This window comes from Phaethon aethereus (assembly GCF_964289735.1).
Source record: "Phaethon aethereus genome assembly, chromosome: 4".
Taxonomy (NCBI): Eukaryota; Metazoa; Chordata; class Aves; order Phaethontiformes; family Phaethontidae; genus Phaethon; species Phaethon aethereus.
The window spans coordinates 36266632-36287625 of record NC_138578.1 but is presented as its reverse complement, the minus strand read 5'-3'; the positions used below and the strand labels follow the sequence as shown (position 1 = coordinate 36287625).

Genomic DNA, 20994 nt, shown 5'->3' with positions numbered 1-20994 from the left:
AATACTGCTACCTCAAAAGGCAATGGCATATAGAGAAATTTGGAAACTATACAGTGATTTTCTTTATGGATCTCTGAAAGAGTGAGAAGAGAAGTCTAACAGCTGCATTCAATCAAAGAGACAGCGATGCATGAATGAGCAAACTGTACTCAAAAGACAATTTATACAAATTTGGCAGGGGGACACCTTTGCTTCTGTCAGTTTTGGATACCCCCTGCTTGTAGGCTTCGGTCATGAACTCATCGCTAGTGTGTCCAAAGTCTCCAGATTTTTGATTTTGGAAGCAAAGATTTGCCAGGCACACCCTGATGGCATTTGTCAGAGGGGAGTAAGCTTCCTTTTAATAGCTAAGGTACCTGAAATTCAAGCTCTAGTCTTCATAATGCAGACTAATTAACATGCTAACAAAAACAAGTGTATTATGCATGTCCCAACATGCTTAATTACCTTTTGTTGCCCGTCTTATAATTTTCATGTCATCCTGTAGAGAAGCACAGGAAGGTGAGAACTCCCTCTCTAACACCATGGCTTCAATCCTAAGAGCATAGCTGGAGCACATAAACAAACAGGTTTAGAACTGACAGCCAAAAGAGAACACTTATCATGAACAGAATAAACCTACTATCTCCTTACTTTGGCACCTGGATTAGTAAATACATGAAGGAATCAGCTTGAGACAGTTTTGATACATCTCCATCAAAGGCTTTTAATTTCTTTACCTAGAAAAGAGAAAAAAACACTAGCAAAGAATTTTATGAAAGACCAAGATTATCTTGACTTTGGGAGGAGACACCTTGAAAAGCAGTAAATTTAACAGGAGGCATTAGAGACTCCACTCAGTGAGTGACTGAATGGGTCCACTGTCCAAGCTCCTGTAATTTGCACACACCCCAATCACAAAAAAATAAAACCAGTAACATCACTCTTCTCCCAAAAACCTAGCTACACAGTCCAGCAGAAAAAATATGATGCCATCGTTCTGATTGGTGATTCTGATTTCTGATCAATGATTGCTCTCATCACTATGTTTAGGACACAGCTGTTCCAGTTTTCCCGGGAGAATTGGCTCTTTTCTTTCTGGTCTGGTCCATTTGCTGTTCTCTAGCTGTTTGCCCAGGAAATAGCTGCTTAAGTGATGATCTAAAAAATGATCCTCGAGACTGTGATTAACAACTGTGATATACACTTGGGCATAGCTTAAAGTTAACCGTGCTCAGCATTTCCAGTGTAGGACTGCCTAGATCTCTTTGTCACAATGCAGCTGAAGTTTAAGTTATAGGGTTTTTTCCCAGATACTTGCTTCAACCATTTCCTCTAAAACTCTCTTAAGGTATAAACTTCATGCTCTTGAGTTGGTATTTTTTTCATTCATATAAAATATTTTAAAGATAAATGCAACCTTGCATTTATGTTATTTGTTGTCAGTACTTTGAGAACACTATTTACATGCAAAGGAAATATCACTGCATTAATTTTGTTGATCTTCCTTCTCAGCTCCACCAAAATCCATATATTTGCATGATCTGGAAGCCACTGATCTGCCCACATACTTACTATTTGTTTATACAGAAGAACTGGAAAATACACGAACATATGTTTAAGTGTAACTGGAATTTCTTCTACATCTTCCAACACAGCAACTGTGTCCAAAAGCAGAGCTCACTCTCAATTACACTGTTTCTTCATTCAACCAACAAGTTCCCACCCAGCTTAAGCCCATTCACAACCACATTTACACAGATGGTCGTCAGTTTTAGAAAGCATATTAAGCTATCCTGGAGAGAGGCACACTACATCAGGGTATCAACAGTTATCAGGTTGCCATGATTTGGCAAGATATCCACGGGGCTTTTAAAGCATCAGGCTCCAAATTATTTACTTAAGTTATTTTCTGCTTTCACAGTAAAAGAGTAACTGACTTGCAGTGGAAGACAACATACACTACGCTAAATCAGGGATTTAAAATAAATTCTGGACCAGCAGAAGAAAAGGATTCTTTTAACAGCTTTGTTGTGCTTTATTCCCATTCTTTTTTCACATCATAAAAAACCAGAAATGTTGAGAGCACATTAAGAAAGAGAAAAAAAAATTACAACTTAAACACAGAATAGAAAAAAACCCTTCCTTTTCAAATGAAAAAAAAACCCGGGCAAAATAACCAACAGAAACTTATGACTGAGAAAGAGAATTCTAATCAAAGAGCAAATTTTCTTCATTCAGTCTCCTCCATTTCCTAACACACATCCCTCCCCCCCATTTAACTCAAGACACTCAGACAAAAGCTCCTTCTAAAGATAAACAGCATGCCCTTTTTTTTTTGAGGCCTGAGAAAACTCCTAATTTACAGAGTCATTCAAGAAGTCTGCCAACAAAAAACAGGAAAGACCAGACTTGACATTCCTGGTATTTCTAAGGTGTTAAATGAGCAAGAAACAAAACCAAAATAAACACTTTTTGTTACACCATGAAGTGGGGAGTGGGAGACATCTACTATGTCAGTCTTTGCAGGTGTTCTTTAAACTATCTTCCAAAAAATAGTGGTCTGCAACCTGAACAACAAAAATTGCAAATTCTCCAACTTCATTTTAGTATGTTGCAAATCTCAAAGTTTGCCTGAAAAGGATACAGGCATTCAGACGGAGGCGGGGAGCGGCTGCAGGCGGACGGATGACAAAAAGGAGCCCACCAAAACACCCACTTCAAAATCAAGATCATATAAACCTCAGGCAATTATAGGAAGATGCAATTTTAAGATGTAAATGCACAAAAAGTGAGCAACAAGAAATCCTGAGATACTCACAGGAATATCAACTTATTCATGCTACCTGTACTATATTTAAATATACTTTCGACAGTAAGTGGCAATCAGTGTTATCTATGAGGACTGTTAATTTTACAGACGCTGGATGAAATCCTCTTTCTTCTACCCTATTATATTAGGAAATGTGCTTGAAGTGGTACAAAGGAGTACTAAATCCCAGGATTCATCCAGAAGAGGAACTTTCCTATACATGCACAATAGAAGACATTGACAAGGCTGCCTTCTGATGGGTAGGACGGGGTGTGAATGTCACAATGCAAGAAGCTTTGGGCAGTAGTCAACCCAAAAGACAGTCTATGTAATCAGCCTTAAAACAAAGATGTGCTCACCACCTGGTTACACTTTTTCCAGTCCACATCAGCTATCTTAAACCCCCTTTGTCTTTGCCTTAGATGTCCAAAACTACCTTTATAAGAAGCAGCAAAGAAGCTCACCTGACAAGCCCAAAACCCCTGCAAGATGAGGACAGTGACCCATTCCACAAACAGACAAACAAACCAGAAACACAAGAGTTACAAAGGTCCTTTTCATCCTGGAATTCAGCATAGCATAGCCTGGTTCACCATATGTGTCACAGGAGACTAAATCCTCTGTTAACTTGGCCATATAACAGTACATACTCTGGGGAGTAGCTAAGGTAAAGTTAGGACAACAATTTATTTTGTGTTGCCTCTTTATTACAAATTTCATAATTGAAAAAGAACAGTTATCTCACCATAAAGCAGAAAAGAGAAAGTTATTTGGCTTAATTGACACTACCTGTAAACTAAAAGAACAGCTTCTGAAAGCTAAAAACTACTGAAACTCATTTTGGATGGCTGGCCCTACATGTTGCAAGGGAGGCTACTCAAAAGCTCATGGGATTGGCCGCTTCTCTCTGCAACCATGTTGTCCATGTCTTCCCAAAGAGAACTGAGATTCTCTGATGGCTCCTAGAAGCAGGGGTCAAATTCAAATACTAAATGCAGGCAGGAACTGCAAGGAAACTATGAGGATTGCAATAAAGTTCACTATTAATCATGTTAACACAAATAGTACACAGGTAAATAATTAGTCTGAGAATGCAAAAGAGCTAAAAAAATGTGGCTGATTTTAAAATCACAATGAATAACTCTATCAGTTCTGGCCTTGACCTCCTCTCTTCAAGCATAACAAAATCTCTTCCACGACAGTACGCAGTCACGTACCAAGATATGGTGGCATAATGTATACATGCAAGAGAGCATAATTACATTGTATGCTCAGTTCTGTATTACTCAAATTGGGTGCAGAGCTACTAATTTAATTTTTCATTATATTTGTATATGGAATATGCATTTGCACTGTCCATGCATGCCCATGTACACTAAATCAGATTTTAGATACAGAAGGTTCTCACATATGTAATTTGCTTCATTTTAAAAACAGTTATGAAACAGGGAAAGCTTGATCTTTGATTTGATTTGTGAACAATTGGAGTAGATATGCCTATTACAAGTATCTCATTATTCCTCACAGACAGCAAAGCTACTGCATTCAGACCACTCAAGTTTTCAGTCATTTTTGAGCTACCAGTAGCACTTACTTACAAACAGTGGGATTTTACTTTATGGTGTAAAACAGGTATGTTGCACTCCTATGCAAGACCTTTGAAGGAAGGTATAAATCAGCACACCACTCATCCTCATATATGCTCGTAACTAAGTGTTTCCCCACATTCCGACCAAATAAGTCAAATATCCGCCACATTATAAATAAATAAGTAAAGACAAGTACAATGGTCCAGAGGACTAAACATTTTCTCTGTTGTTTTTTTTTTTTTTAATATTTCCATGCCACTGCAAACATTCAGGGCACTAAAGAAAAACGGAGTTAAAATACACTAAAACCCCAAAAGGCATCACAGTGGAATCCAACTACAAGGGCACGTGGGAAAGCAGCTAGTGTATTAGCCGGGGAGGCACCACGGGGCACATGCCTGGGCAGTGGCAAACCTCTATGAACAAATGATGAAAAACCTGCAGCTACCGTAAGGGGCAAAAAAGGAAGCAGAAGATGAAAGCTATGAAGGATGGTCAGCCATATACAACACTGGCTGAGGAAAGGAGGGGGCAGTTAACTACACAAACGTGGTTTGGAAAGGGTAGAGCTGACAGACAGAAACAATTCCAGTAAAGCAGGTGACCCATGACTAGGGTTTTAAAGCAGAATATATGAGCAAAGGACAGGCTTCAGACGTTATAAAGGGAGTTAAGACGTATTGATTACCTGGGCGTGCATGTGTGTGAGTGAGCTGATAAGCAGTATCATATGCTCTCTTCTGCATGTATTTGAAGTGCAAATTCTGGCTATTCTACCTCGTTAAACACTGGACTCTCTCAATGTTTACCAGTCTGGGCCTGCTGAAGAGTGCAATGATATGCACATAAAAGTAGCTAAAAGGTTCTCCTCTGCTTTGGTCAGGATGCCAGTAAATGACAGCTGTCAGCCATTTTAACAGGATATCGTTAAGAAACAGCTAGGTATCTTTTTAGAAGTGATATAGCAGAGAAGGCCATTGCTTCAGTCAAGACAAAGACTCCCTGGAAAAAACATGAGCTGCAAAAGGGATGAACCAGAGCAGATTCCAAATAGGCATTTCCTCCTCTTACAAAACTGTGAACCACAGTAAGGTACAAACAGCAGGACTTCTAACAAGGCTTACACAAATCAGTGATCTTATCTTACTTGTTAAAGTATTGGGAATTTTTATACCTTTTCTTAGTCTTTTTTTTTTTAACCACTGTATGATGGCTAGGATGGTGCCACACCCCCAGCCCTGAACAAAACATGGAGTGGAACCTTGCAGCAAGCTCCAGGTTTGCCAACTTCAAGAACTTGTCAAGTTTTTCAAATTAAACATTTGAAAATATCAAAATGTTTTCAGTTTGACAAAAGACTTCGCAGCAATGCCAGTATTTCAATAACGGTCTTCCTCAGTTTGACAAAAGCATCCAGCAAAAAGCCAGTATTTGTCATTTATACACAAGAATCCCAACAGGTTTCATAGCCATTGTGATTTTTCATAGAAATCAAAAATTTTTCTTTGAAAATTACTAGTAGTGACACCTATTTCTGCATGTGAACAGAGCTGCCACATTACCATACTGCAAAAAAGAAAGAATAATTTTAAAGACGACAGATGTTAAATGTATTTGCTAGCCAAAGTACTTAGCCTCCATTGTCAAAAAGCTGTTCCATCTCAAAGATGCTGGAACGTCCATTAGGTATCTGAGATAATATGGACTGAAATGGTGTAAAATACGTCACATAGGTCAAACTGGTCACAAGGGTGACCAGTCATTCAGGTAATGTGACTATATATCACAACACTTCTAGATAAGATAAAATTGGGAGTATGAAGCCAGTGTTTATTCACACTAGATAACCTGTAAAGGTTGTCGGTAAAAAAAGAAGAAACGTGACGGTCCAGTGTTGCCCGTTCTACAGCTTATGACCAGGAATGGTGTTCCTCTCTCTCTCCTTTCACTTTTACAGACTAAGGATTTATGGTACAATATAAAAGAAAAATGTAGAAGACATCTCCAAACACAATTATTGAGGTGGAGCACATGCCTGGCAGGGTGTACTTGGCCCTCATTCCACCCTGCAAGACAACTGTGCTACTGGGAAATGTGACTGTAAATACCTGAGCTGCTAAAGAAGAGTACACTAAGAACTGCAGAAACCCACCCATGGTTACACTAATACACTTAGCACTGGCAATTGAGTAACAACTAACCTTTTAGGATCTGACTGCTTAAGTCTCTACTCAGAGTAATTCTCAATCCCTACAACAACAAAGCAGGTCTTTGGGAGAACAGGAAGTATCCAAGGGTAATCCCAGGGAACCCTTGCTGAGGATGGGTGCAACATTCTGCGGAGACAAGCCAATGTGACACCTTGCCAAAGCCATCTCCTGTGATACAACCACCAGATCAAAAAGAAATTAGGGACTACTAAACAGAACAGAGAACAGCAGAACAAATAACACCATTTAATCTGATATCTCTAGTGATTTTGGATTATTTGTATGTGGAGAGGGACTCTATAGTTCTGACGGCTTCCCTTTAGCTCTGATGGCTTCACCTTAGCAAAGAGTGAATCACTATTCCAGGAGAAAGGTATTCAGACTAAGAGGCAGGTAATAAACTAACAAAAAAGAAGGGGACATACAAGGAGAACAATGAACATACATTTCGGGGAAAAATTGCTGAGAAAGACAAAGAACAAAAGCTGAGTGTCCTAAAGAGAACGAATTTTTTAACTGACTACACTAAAAGTTTAGGAGCCACAGTAGTAAAATAGTTATTGGACCCACTTATTCTTTGAACACTTGAAGCATGAAGACGTTGAAGGCACTGAAACATTTCTCCCTACCAGCAAAAGCATCAGTTCCTTACACTCAGGATCTTCTCCCTGTCCTGCCCCCCGCCCCCAGCTCTCGCTGGGAAAACTCCCAAGAAGCTAAACAATTATGGGGAGAATAACAAAGGGAAAGGGGGGTCTTTCCTTTTCCTGACAGTGAGCAATGAGATCTCTGAAGCATGGACCTAATTAAAAACATACAAATACCTGCACGATGAGAACAAGCCTTTTTCCAGTCTTCCCTTGGGAACAGCAACAAATCTAACGTCTAATGCCTCTTAATTTCTAATACTCCTCTGCACGATAAAATCTCTTCTATTAATTTCTTAAGCGCCTCCTTGAAAGCACTTCTTAAGTGCTCTGGCCCCTCTATCTTGAGGGGCAGGCCTGTTGTCAAATCATCTACTAGGAAATAAATACACCTTTTTACTCTTAGCAACACCTACTGGATATCTAAAGCATCTAGCTGAGTATTGCAGATAAAATTCTGGTAAAATTCAACAACTTACATTACAGTTCTAGCTGAATGACAGCATTTATACCACACAGAAGTACGCTATTTGAAAAATTTTCTATAAAATAGAAAATAACAACCAAGATCTAAATGAGAAAGAGGTAAAAAAGAAAAAATACCTTTCTTTCAATCTACTTTGCTGAATATACACAAAGCAAACTAGGATAAGTTGATACTTCACTGTTCTCCTATGTCTGAGTCTTTCAGAGGAAGGAGATAAATTCTGTTTAAATACAGGAATATGTATTGAAATTGAAACAAAGAGGGGGGAACAGTTTTGAGCTCCCAGAACTAAAGTCACCTCTTTTTTCAGATTAATTACATTTCAACTTTTTCATATCCCCCAACTCTAAAAAATATATTAATCAAATATAATAATACAACACTGTTTTTACAAGATTCCCTGCAAAAGCAGCCCAATTTAGGGTTATACATTTGTGTGCTGGTTTTGGCTGGGACAGAGTTAATTTTCTTCACAGCGGCTAGTACGGGGCTATGGTTTGGATTTGTGCTGGAAACAGTGCTGATAACACAGGGATGTTTTCCTTCTTGCTGAGCAGTGCTTGCACAGAGCCAAGGCCTTTTCTGCTGCTCACCCCACCCCACCAGCGAGTAGGCTGGGGGTACACAAGGAGTTGGGACAGGACACAGCCAGGACAGCTGACCCAAACTGACCCCAGGGATATGACATCATGCTCAGCATATAAAGCTGGGGAGAGAAGGAGGAAGGGGGGGACATTCGGGGCAATGGTGTTTGTCTTCCCAAGTAACTGTTATGCGTGATGGAGCCCTGCTTCCCTGGGGATGGCCAAACACCTGCCTGCTGATGGGAAGTGGTGAGTGAATTCCTTGTTTTGCTTTGCTTGCGTGCACGGCTTTTGCTTTACCTGTTAAAGTGTCTTTATCTCAACCCACGAGTTTTCTCACTTTTACTCTTCTGATTCTCTCTCCCATCCCACCGGGGGGAATGAGGGAGCAGCTGTGTTGTGCTTGGTTGCCAGCTGAGGTTAAACCACAACAGTCCTTTTTAGCACCCAGCATGGGGCTTGAAGGGTTTGAGATAACAACAGGTTTGATTGGCATGTGCTAGATCAGATTTATAGCCGTTACTGCTGTTTAGCTATTAATTGGCAGGTTCCTGTTCTTGCCACGGGTTTGCTTGCCTTACTGTATATTAGAGTCTAGTGCTCATTAGTGGCTGCTTTTTGCTTTCGCTGCTTGCTCTAGTGCTGTACTGCTTATCCTCTTACTCTGCTGTGCCAGGGAACACTGATAACAGCAATGGCCCAGCACCTGGGCTGGCAGACGGTCAAGGCATCACTGCTGTTTCTGTGCTGCTGTGCTGGGACAGGCTGGAACTCCACTCTGAACTCAAGTCAAAGGGACTGTGACCTGTGGATTAGTCCACGCAGGAGCAGGACACACCGAAGTGTCTGTGGCCGTGGTTATGTCTGTGCCACCACAGGTATATCTCTGAAGGCATTGTGGCCCAAAGATAAGTCCACATTGGAGAAGGTACACCTTGAAGCATCTGTGGCTGTGGATAAGTCCATGCTGCAGCACATACACCCTGAAACATCAGTGGCTGTGCATGAGGTCATGCTGGAGCACCTCAAAGCGTGTGGCCATGGCTAAGTCCACGACAGAGCAGGTACTCCCCTAGAGGGACTGCAGACATGGGTAAGGCCATGTTGGAGCAGGTTTACTTCTGAAGGGGCTGGAGCTGTGGGTAAGGTATATCTCTGAAGGCATTGTGGCCCATGAAGAAGGCCATGCTGGAACAGGTGGACTTCTAAGCGACTGTGGCTGTGGGTAAGCCTATGCCACAGCAAGTATACCCCTGAAAAGATTGTGGCTCACAGATAAGGCTCCACTTGGAGCAGGTACTAAGGGACTGCAGTCTGTGGATAAGTCCAAGCTGGAGCAGGGGCAAGGGGAGGAGTTGATTGCAACGTTACACCTGATGGTCTGGTCCAAAGGGGCCAGGGGTGGAGACTGTAATGGAAATACCTTTACATTGTTGTAACCCATCATTTGAGCTGCATGTTATAGGAATTACTATAGGAATCACCTGAACCAATGGAGGACAAGCCTTACATGAAGCAGTGGAAGTACAGTGGCAGCCCGACCTGAGCTGGTGTCGGTGCCAGTAACTCCACACAACACACCACTTCTCCTGTCCTCAGTAACCACCATAACAGATGGAGCATAAAGTCATGGATTAAATGAAGTCAATGGACATTTTGTGGACATTTTACAGGGGTGATGCATAGACTATAGGAATGATATCTATGTATTATATCAAAGCATGGGATGGGTGGGAGGTTAATGAGGAGGTATTGGATAGTGTGGCACCTGAACATGATGTAAATGGTATGGAGTAAGGAGTGGAAACTGTGCTGGTTTTGGCTGGGATAGAGTTAATTTTCTTCACAGCAGCTAGTACGGGGGTATGGTTTGGATTTACGCTGGAAACAGTGTTGATAACACAGGGGTGTTTGCATTAGTGCTTACACAAAGTCAAGGCCTTTTCTCCTTCTCACCCCACCCCACCAGTGAGTTGGCTGGGGATGCACAAGAAGTTAGGAAGGGGACACAGCTGGGACAGCTGACCAAAGGGATATTCCATACCATATGACATCATGCTCAGCATATAAAGCTGGGGGAAGAAGAAGGAAGCAGGGGGACATTCGGAGCAATGGCGTTTGTCTTCCCAAGCAACTGTTACGCGTGATGGTGCCCTGCTTCCCTGGGGATGGCTGAATACCTGCCTGCTGATGGGTAGTGGTGAGTGAATTCCTTGTTTTGCTTTGCTTGCGTGCGCAACTTTTGCTTTACCTGTTAAAGTGTCTTTCTCTCAACCCACGAGTTTTCTCACTTTTACTCTTCTGATTCTCTCCCCCATCCCACCATGGGGGAAGCGAGGGAGCAGCTGTGTCATCCTTGGTTGCTGGCTGGGGTTAAACCACAACAATTTGACAGCAAAATAATACAATGTCTTCTGCTGTTGACTGTATCTGAGATTTGCTTGCTGTGCAGAGGAAACAGTGCTTTTACAGTATGACCTTGAAGTGGTAAAGCATGCGAGTTGAGGCTGATCTCTACTTGGACATTAACTAGCAATTTCCCAGGTTTCAGCCATCACTTTGATGTGAAGCACTCAAGCAATTCTAATGCTAATTTTGTCAAGTTTGTGGTATACATTTCTCTCAAGTACATACAAATGGGTCAGTGCAAATACATGAGCAGACAAGGAACTGTGCATCATTAAGCAGAGCTCCTGGGTCAGTCAATAAAGCTTCACCTTTTTAATCATGTGAATGGACTTGAAGGTTGGGCCTGGGAGGGGAGAAAGCAGTACTTGCACGTTGGTCATATGGTGAGTGTGGAGACATTGCAGAAGGTGCTGCTGGTAATTTTGTGCCTTGTAACATGTCTCCTTTGGAGCACTAAGCCATGTTACCAAATTCTATGGGTGCTGCACAGCAGAGCAGCCTTTCTGCCCTGTTGGAATCCAAAGACCCGGGCCCAGGAGTAGGCAGATCCCAGATGCACCAAGCAGGCAGCAAACCAGAAGGCAAGAGAGACAGTAGCATAGGGCTACCAATATTAAACTTGCAGGCACTGCAATGGGAAAGCATGCGGCAGGTGCCAAAGAAGTGAAACTTAATTTGTGTGCTGTAGGATATACTTTGATTCTGAGTTTTCTGACTCTCCCAGAGCAGAGTTATCCACACAGGAGGGTTCCAGGTCTTGCTAAATTTTTTATGGGACAAAAAGGACACCATAAGGGACATCAGAGAAAAAAAAATACCTTATCACTACTTTCATTAAGAAGCACCTTAAAAGTAGGTGAAATTACTTGATGTGAAGGCAATGACTACACTGCAACCTCAACACCACATGTCAAATGCAGATTAAACCTTTGCACTCAGTGGCTTCCTATCCCCTGGCCTTAGGAAGGCTTTGGGCTTCCTCTTTTGCAGACCTTCATGTTGGAATCCCAGGAAGTAGAACTCTACAAAAAAATAAGTTCCATGTAAATTAATTATTTACCTCCTCTGCTTCTGGTAATAATTTAAGAAACTCATGCAGCAGTTCAGAACTATAGGGCTCACTTCTTCCATGATAAATATCTTCAATGATGGAATCAGCAGACCTTGAAAAAACAATTGAGCATATACATTTCTAACACTTGCAGGGTGAACAGTTACACAAATTGAAAAAAACATGCCTGGGCTACTCAAAGGAATTATAATGAGCTTGTGTATCAGTGTCCACAGCAGCATTGTTCTTAACACCACTTTCAGTGATGCCTTTACTGAACAGCGATATTATCAGTGAATGGAGATAGCATTGAAACAGCTTGCTCGTAACAAAAACATTCCTTGCCTCACCCCTTTCTATTAATTCTGTATAAAGAAAGGAAGCCAATGAAAAGCAGCTCTCATACAGTATTACTTGAGATATAAGGGCTTCCCTTAACTATACCCGAAAATTCACTTCAACTGGTTAACAGTATCAAACTCTAAATGTTTGGTGCTAAGTCGTAATGGAACTCAAAACTAAACATACTAGAAAACAAATAATGAAAGGTAGTTACTTATGACAAACCTGTATAGAACTGTAAACTCCACATGGAACAAACCACAATACACAATACATTTGATGAGAACTACAAAGAATTTCCGACATCTGTAGCTTGCACTAGCTGCATGGAAAAAATAAAATCTTACTTTTTGAATTGTTTGAGAAATATCCCAATGTTCATACTTCTTTTTGCATCCAAAATGGAAACCTGAGAGAGAAAGCAAGAGAGATTAATCTACCAACACCTGAGAAAAGAGCATATAATGCAGGTATCATTTCTTAAACTGCTACAGATAATTGTGTGCAGTTGCCACCAAATCACAGACCAAATGAACAGAGAGTCACTTCTTATCAAACATCATATATTACAGAACTAGTTTTTACCAGGGAAATGGACGGCACACCCACAACACCTTTTTTTCCAAGTGAAGCAAAAAAACCATAGCAACATTTATGGAAGGAAGGAATCAAGATAAGTTCTATTTCATTATAAAGTAAAAACATTCTTCTTGCTTATTTCATAACTCTGCATCTGCAAAATGTTGCTTATCAAGTAATACATTGTATTGCATTCAAAGGCCCCATGGTTAGTAAGCACCACACTTCAAACCCCATGTATTTCAGAGGTTTTGTAGCAAATGTGATGATGGGCTTTCTAAGCAGAAGTCAGTATGCACTACTGATTTCATTCATGCAAACTAACAGCCACGCTGATCCATGGAAAGATAAGTAAGTTGATCTTCAGTCAAAACCTGGAGACAGATAATGCTCAAATCTATTTGCTTTATCTAGAGGCAAACAGAAACCTATAATGAAATAACAGTCTCCTCCCACTTTATAATTTAAAGTTCATTTGTTATATCACCTTACATGTACAATTCTGGAGATTAAGCAGAGGAGGAAAAAAAATATTAACTTTTTTTCTCTAATTTATTTTTTAAAAATTTGTAAATAAAAGTGTTAATTCTTTGTATTCTATTTTTTCTTCCTGTAACAGCATACAAGTTCAAACCCGAGATGTTTGTCCTGTTTTAGTGAATCATGTCCTTAAGGTTAAAATTCTACCACAGCTATTTTGGTGATAACAGCTACAAAAGTCATGAGATATACAAGGACAAGAGAATTGTTTCACGTTAACAGTGCCACCCGACAGCTACAATAAAACAACTCAGTACACACAGATGTTCAAGACTGCTGTGGGACTCACATGGCGTGAGGTTTTGACAACTGGAAAGACGTCTTGACCTCTGTGAGAGTGCACGAATTAGAAATACATATATAAATGCAATGTTGGCATCATCACGAAAATGAATTAGCCTGCAGTCAGTTGGTGACAGTGAAAACATAGGTATGATTAATGTGCTATCCTCAACATACTCCCAGGAGACAGCCACCTCATCTGCTGAAAAGAGTGAATCAAATTCAGAAGTTTTCTGAAATTTTGGAATTTCCTCTCTTCTGAAACCAGCAAAGACTAGAAAACACAGGAAATATCAGTGTATTGGTTCTAATTAGATGATTGCTAGCCTGAAGCCCTTCAGTTTTAGCATACGCAAAGATAAGGGGACAGATTGTGGTTTATCCTCCTGTTATCTTAGGAGTTGAGAGGCCCCCAACAGATCATTAAGGGAAAGCCCCTTAACATAGGACAGGTTCAACTATTTCTCCCCTGCAGTATCTAATCTTTTTCAAATGTTTTACTGCAAGGACCTCTCACTGACCTCTCAAACTGCAGCCCCAGTCTCCAATTGCTCTGGTCACTCCCTAATTCTCTGATTTCTCTGTACTAGTTTAAGCCTATGAGCTTTGCCATCACAATCTGGCTTTTGGTTTGTTGGGTTTTTTTAAAGCATATTCACAAGTTGCCCTTCTGTACATACTATTTTCAGTCACAGTAAGTAACTGTTACAATAAGACCTATCATCAGTCGGGTAAACCTTTGGTTTCCATGGCAAAACTCAGATTTACAGTACAACCTCAAACAAAACCAGAGATTTTTTTAACATCTTCCCTTGAAGAAAAACAACAGATGGCAACATATACAGCTGCACTTGCCTTATCAGCACAACATAAAAATGTCATACCTGTTCTTAAGTACAAGAATCCTATATACACTTCCCACTCTGTATATGACTGTACTCTATTTTTTCTCTATTTCTTGTTCAAGCACACAATCAAAACACATGGCTCAGTTTCAGGTAACTCTTTGATTGATGTCCACTTCAAGATTATCAAGTGTTTGAAAAAGCTCTCATTACTTAACTACCTTCAAGGAGTCTCCAGATGACAGCATGAGGAAGAGAAAAGGGGAACTTAACAGATATTCCATAAATACAAGTTCCTACTCCTTGCACACAATCTTCCACCTCACATTCAGTTGCATATTAGATTCATAATCTTAGCCTTAACATCTGTTCGCAATGTCTACTCTTCTTGCTCACCGAGCTTTCATTCGATTTTGTCCTTGCAGAAAGCTGTCTGCATATGACTTCCTACCAAGCTGTTGCTTTTTACCCTTTAAACATTACCCCAGCTTTTTATAAATTCTGCTCAGTCTGCTCCTATCTTCTATTCATACACACCTTCAGCACTGGTGCCAGCACAGCATGTTCCAAATCTCTGTTTGCCACCTAAAGAGATTTTAAAGTGCTGTCCACCAGTAACATCCCTGGACTTTTGACTCAAAAAGTTACACTGGACTGTAATTAAGAATCGGGAACAGACTTCCCTAGTCTCACTGGGATTCTCTATACCAAAGAAAACTCTTACACGGTTTCTTATTATTTACTTTAGATAAATTCAGGTGAGATTTCTGCATTCTCATCTTCTTCAATTCTCCTGCCAAAGAAAACTATAAAATTTTTGTTTACCTTAGTCTGGAAATACAGTTCTCTCAGATACTTTGCACCATCTCAACACCTGCACTTTGCCAGCCAAATGCAAGTGTCACTGCCTCACGCACTTGCCACCTTCATAAACAGTGCAAACTTCAACGCAAGGACAGCTGATTCACCCAAGAATCTGCTTCTCATCACCATAGCACTCAACTCGGTGTATTTCTGAAATTGGCAGCAGGCACTGATCATGTAGGTTAGTAACAGCATCAGTTTGACAAATGTTAATCCACCACTGAAATATTCACTGGTTTAGATGCATTAAGGGAAGGGGGAAATCTGCTTGAGTACCACAGTGAAGTTGTGATGATGGTAAGAGGAAATCTACTCCTGAACTCTAACACAATAAACACAAAAGATTCAGAGGAGTGTTCTGGGAGACACAAAAAGCCTCACATCAATACTGACTTTGTAGTGACTGCAGAAATGCAATAGGAGTTTCTTGCCATGAGACTGTCAATGAGGAAAGGAACATGGCAAAGTGGATTTATGATAGATTAGTGAAAGCAAAACATTATAGGTATTCTTTGGATAAGAACGATTGTGTTTCACATGGTGGGAGACAGTTTACAAACTACAGCAAGCATGGAACAGCCTCATGGCACAGGCTTGGTGCTGGAGGTTAGGAAGGAGATAAACAACTTCCCACCTCAGCTTCTGCTTCACTTTACAACATACTAACCATCACTGTTGAGTTTAATATTTTGGCCTCTACTCTCCAAGCCACATGCACTGCCTGCAGTGGTTGAGGAAAGGTGCATTTCCACAGTACGGCAGAGTAAACCTAGCAGCTTGCTGCAGGGCTGTCCCACTCCATGTCACCCTCCCTTGTCACGTTCCAGGCCTGCTTTTTCCCTTAGGCAGGCACTGGTACTCATCTCATTGGTTTTTGCTGTGTTAGTCCTCTGCTGGATTAACAGGTTGAATCAGCTCTCAAGAAGGTGGAATGAGCATCAGAGCCAGCACAGAGAAAACAGAGAGGGCATGGCTAGGAGAGGGGAGAAGACACATCCTATTCACCCCTTCCCTCTGCCTTTTCTCTCCTTCTCTCACTAACCGCCTGCACAGGCTCTGCAATTCACTGCACCCTTTCGCAAGCCATCAAAGCTCACTGCAGTAGCAGAAAACTACTCCAGTAGAAAACAAACAAAAAACCCCAACAGCATTCTGCTGAGCTACTTACTTAAATCTGTTTACAGCGGGTCCTATGTCTGCCAGAGCCACTGTACAGATGGGGGGAGGTGAGGGACAGGAGCAGAGGGACAGTTCGAAGGAGAAAGCAAGACCAGCCCCCTTGGCTGGCAACAAGCTGTTCTGCCCACTTCGCTGCCAGCCTAGCTGTAGCATAGGTCAGTGTACATTGTGCCATACTGTGACACCACTAAAGGATGGGGAAAGTAAATTGGTGCATAAACTTAACTCTACACCCCCTATTTTCCAGAGGCTCAAATTACATGAAAGCATAGGGCAAATTAAACCTTTAGTCAAGGAAACATGTTAATTAATCTCCTAAGGGTTTGGTGATGGATTGTTTACAAAAAGGAAAGCATTTGCTGTAGGAGTTTGACTCAAATCTCAGAAGGGACTTCTGTTACAATGATGTTGTTTAGAGCTAAGCCTCCAGAATTGGGATTCAATAACCTGAGTTGGGCATCTAAATTCCCTGCATAAATCGCTGGCAAGTGAGGAATTAAAAGGACATGCAGTCTTATAAGCTCCTACATGAAGAGCGAGGTTTTTCCAAAACTGCTCATGATCTCCTAATCAACAGTGATCTGTGGAAAAGGTATGAAACCCCTATCTCCATCGCAGTCTCTGGGGGAGTGCTCTCACCACTGGCTGAAGAGTCACTCGGCTGAAGAGTCACTCTTCACCACTTCCACTGAAGCTACACCACCACACCGAGAGGAACCTCACTGAGCCAAAAGAGCAGACTGTCTCTGGCCAGGCACTTTTGTACAGCACTTCAGACATGTGTTGTTTTTTTCAGATTTGGATCTAAGTAATACTTGAATTTATGCACTTGAAGTTATCTTGAAAAATCACTGTTGGCATACTATGCCAACTAGACTAATTCCACTATTTAAACTCCAAAGAACATTTTTCACTGCTAGTCCATAAAGCACTTTCTAAAATCAATTGTGTTTTACACAAAAGGAATACAGGTACTGAAATACACAATCTTGTCCACCTTCCCCTGCCAGGCCAGCAACGCAGCCGGGGCAGAACTACAGCTTCCTCAGCCCCACGCTAACACGCTCTTCACAAGGTCACATGGATGCTCTGTACCTCAGCCTGTCCCCAACTCCTTTCAGCCTCCGTAGGTTTTACTACAGTGAACTGAGGATAACCATCATACATTAAAGTGAGCAGCAGCTGACAGTACCTATGACGGAAATCACAAACATTGCCTACGCCTCAGACCTCCATACTCTTGCTGAATGGTGCCTGTAGTAACGTTAAGCATGTGAGCTGTTGCATATCTGTGCTTCCGCACTTCCAGTAACACATAGCACTTCAGGATCGTCTCCTTCCCCCCTTGCTAAGCAGCTAGTACTGCCAAGTCCATTAACACACAAGAAATTGCTCATCACTGTCTGACACGCTGCTGCAGCACGGCTGACAAAGCTTAGCGACGGAGCTGGACATTTTGTCACTTCAATAGCGTAACTCAGAGGCACCTCCTGTTGCCTCACTGCCTGCCACGTGCAAAGGCACCACGGGAGCCCTCAACCCGGGTGGACAGGGATCAAGCAGTAGAGATGCACTGGACCCCCGTATCAGCTCCAGACGGATGCACAAAAACAGTAACTTGTAGCAAGGCAGGTTTTTGTTTCCAAGGCACTGTATCTTGGAGAAGCCCTTGTTTGCAGGCCTGTAATTTTAATCTCTAACACTCCTCTTAAGGTGGACACTGGGACATCTCCCCAGGATGTCCCAAGTTTCAAGCTGTACATGAAAACGTGTGAGTTCTGGAGCACGCTGGGGTTTTCTCTGCCCCAGCTACTGTACACTAGTGCCCACATTCAGTTGAAACTTACCACCTTTTTTACTATAACTAGAACTTCATCGCACAGCAGTCTTGAGAGGGGGAGCTTCTAAGGAAACACATGGGGCAGGAGTTGTGTACATCTATATGCAGCACAGGAAGTCCACTCACTGCAATCGTGATTCAAAGATTAACATAGCCTGAAAACAGCACAGAGATTAATGACTACCTCTGACGATGGCCGCAGTGACTCCTTCCCAATGTCAGGGTTCCAGAGTCTGCAATACACATGCCTGTTTTAAACCTCTTATTTTAGTCTACGTACAACATGCACACTATCAGTACATTGGTTTCTCACCTTGTCCCTGCTGATCCTACTTTGACACCTCCTGACTCCTTCAAGATACCATCAAGTCCCTATTTTCTCACCAAAAACTTACACATGGTTACATCTCTTAACCCCATGCTCTCTGTATTTTGTTTACAAGCTAACATGTATGTAGACACGCACCGGTGATTAAATCTGCATTTCATCCCTCCAATTACTTCACAGAAAGATCACTTGAGACAATTCAATTCAGGCTTCACAAAGAGGCTGTCTATAAATCAGGATTTAAGAACTGGAAAAGCTACTTATCAATTCACTGGAGAGTATTTGAACCAGAAAGTGCTTGGTATATACCCTCTCACCACCAGAACAGAAATCAGTAACAATCTTCAGGCCTTCTTGGAAGGTTATTCTTGTACCCAGAGAAAGCGGGATGGGTGAAATAAAGTTTTCATTAGCAGGAAAGCAACATTTATGAAAGCTGAAACTTTAAAATTATCTCAAATAACAAATTCCCTTAATCACTACATTATGTTTTATTTCCTCGCTGCCATACTGGTACTTCCCTTCCTGATGTCTCTAGGACATCAAGGGTGCATACAGCACTAACCCTTGCAACAGGTTTCCTTTCCCTCCCTCCTGGTGCATGTTTGCATGTAGAAAATTTTGTTTGCACAATAGACACTGTGGAAGAGCTGAAGAGAAAAGCTACAATACACCTATGTTTCACACTGAAAACTCCAGGGCTATCCAACATGAGGAAATATGAATGCCTTCAGCTCCCTCCACTTATTTATATTTATTTTAACAGGTGACCAAATCACAGTTAGCATTTTGAAAAACAAATGTGTGCCACTAAGAAGAAAGAGTTTATCCTCCCTGTCGTTCCCCTCTCCTTCAAATCAAGACAAATTTGCCATAAGGATGAAAGATGACAGAGAAAGAAACAAAGGCGAGTCAGAATTCACACCAATTCCTACAGCATTATGTAAAAGAGAGGTTTTACTTCAATTCTTACCTCCTCTTTAGTCTCTTTAAATGAAGACTTTAAAGATCGACTTCGGGGGTCCTGGGGCTTGGTTTCTTCCTGCTGCCCAAAAAGTTCCTCGATTGTCTTTGTATCAATCTGATACTGCGGTCTCGCAGCAATCGTCCAGATATTGTTTTTACCGCGGACTTGTTCTTCAGGGATAGTTTTCCAGAAAAAACTCCGCATTCGTTTTTTTTTGCCGTGGCTGTCATGCCCATTTATCAGCTGTGGAGGCAGAGGTATGTTTGGCCCAGGCAGTGGAGGAGGGGGTGGTGGAGGTGGTGGTGGCACCCCCGGGGGGAGCGGAGGGGCTGGAGGTGCCCCTGCGAGGGGACATGGCGGAGGGGGCAGTGGTGCTGCAGGCTGAGAAAGCTGAGATGCTGTCGTCGTATCCTCATTCATTAATCCCGTTGCAACTGGAATAGCCCCATTTTCTTTATCATTGACCAAGGAGAGACAATTCATAACATGCATTTTATGGCCTCTCCGAAGAGGAGAGTGTTACTTCCTTGGATCGGTTTGAAACGTTGAATAGCGAGCGCAGCAGCAACTGGTATCATGCGCTCTCAAGCTCTAGTCTGCCAGCAGCCGCAACACGAGAGGGGACTGTACCATTTCCGCAACCTACAACAAAGGACAACAGGGACACTCAGATCAGAGAGACTGGATATTGTCCCTCGCACTGAAAAGCCACTAAAATTAAGGTATAACAGCTATCAGGTTTTTAATCCAGAAAGGAAATGTAGTGAATCAAAAGTCTTTCCCAGGGCAATCACATAAATTTATCCACACCAAGATTTCAAATAGCTTTGGGTACCTAGATTTCAAGAACATATATAAAAATAAGAATACCACTTAAATGGCCCACAGTAGATACTGAACCCACCTATTAATGCCAGCTCAGTGCAATTTCCTATGAGAATATCTTGATCTCAAATTATTAAAACAAACAAGTATTATTCCACTCCTAATTTTAGGCGTCTTTTTTTTAAAAGATGATTAAACACAGTGAGAAAATGTAAGTACTAACTATGGTACTGGATTAACTGGATCAAACAGACCCTGTTGAAAACCTTTTAATTCCTGCCTTAAATCCAAGCTGCATTAAAGCAACAAACAATATGTTGATGATTTAACAATCAGGCTTAATGCACTGCTTTTTTGCCTTCATATTTTTCACAAAATTGTCAATAAGGGGAAAACTGTGTGCAGTCCCTAAACTCTCTATGTTCACTGAGCATAAACTTAAGAGTATTTGCATTTTACCATTACTGGTCTGGTTACACTACATCCCAAAATGCACTAAGAGAAGACAGATCACGGTTTGATTAAGCTGCTCCTTATAATTTATTTCAGTATCTAGGTTAACAAAGCCAGTTATAAGCTGAGAAAGAGGGGGAAAGGACAGAGGAGCTGATAGGAACAGTAACCTACCCATCCTA

The 20994-nt window shown here is 41.5% G+C and overlaps 1 protein-coding gene across 1 annotated transcript in view; it reads right to left on the bottom strand.

Moving 5' to 3' along the window:
* Positions 1 to 20026, bottom strand: part of FHDC1 (FH2 domain containing 1) — a gene marked incomplete at both ends in the record, with an annotated part of 34068 nt that extends 14042 nt beyond the window's left edge. Inside the window, 5 exons of the mRNA XM_081999229.1 lie at positions 448 to 548; positions 634 to 719; positions 11778 to 11880; positions 12458 to 12519; positions 19541 to 20026. Coding sequence (XP_081855355.1) covers positions 448 to 548; positions 634 to 719; positions 11778 to 11880; positions 12458 to 12519; positions 19541 to 20026 — 838 coding nt within the window. The remainder of the gene's footprint in view (positions 1 to 447; positions 549 to 633; positions 720 to 11777; positions 11881 to 12457; positions 12520 to 19540) is intronic.
* Positions 20027 to 20994: the final 968 nt, after the last annotated feature.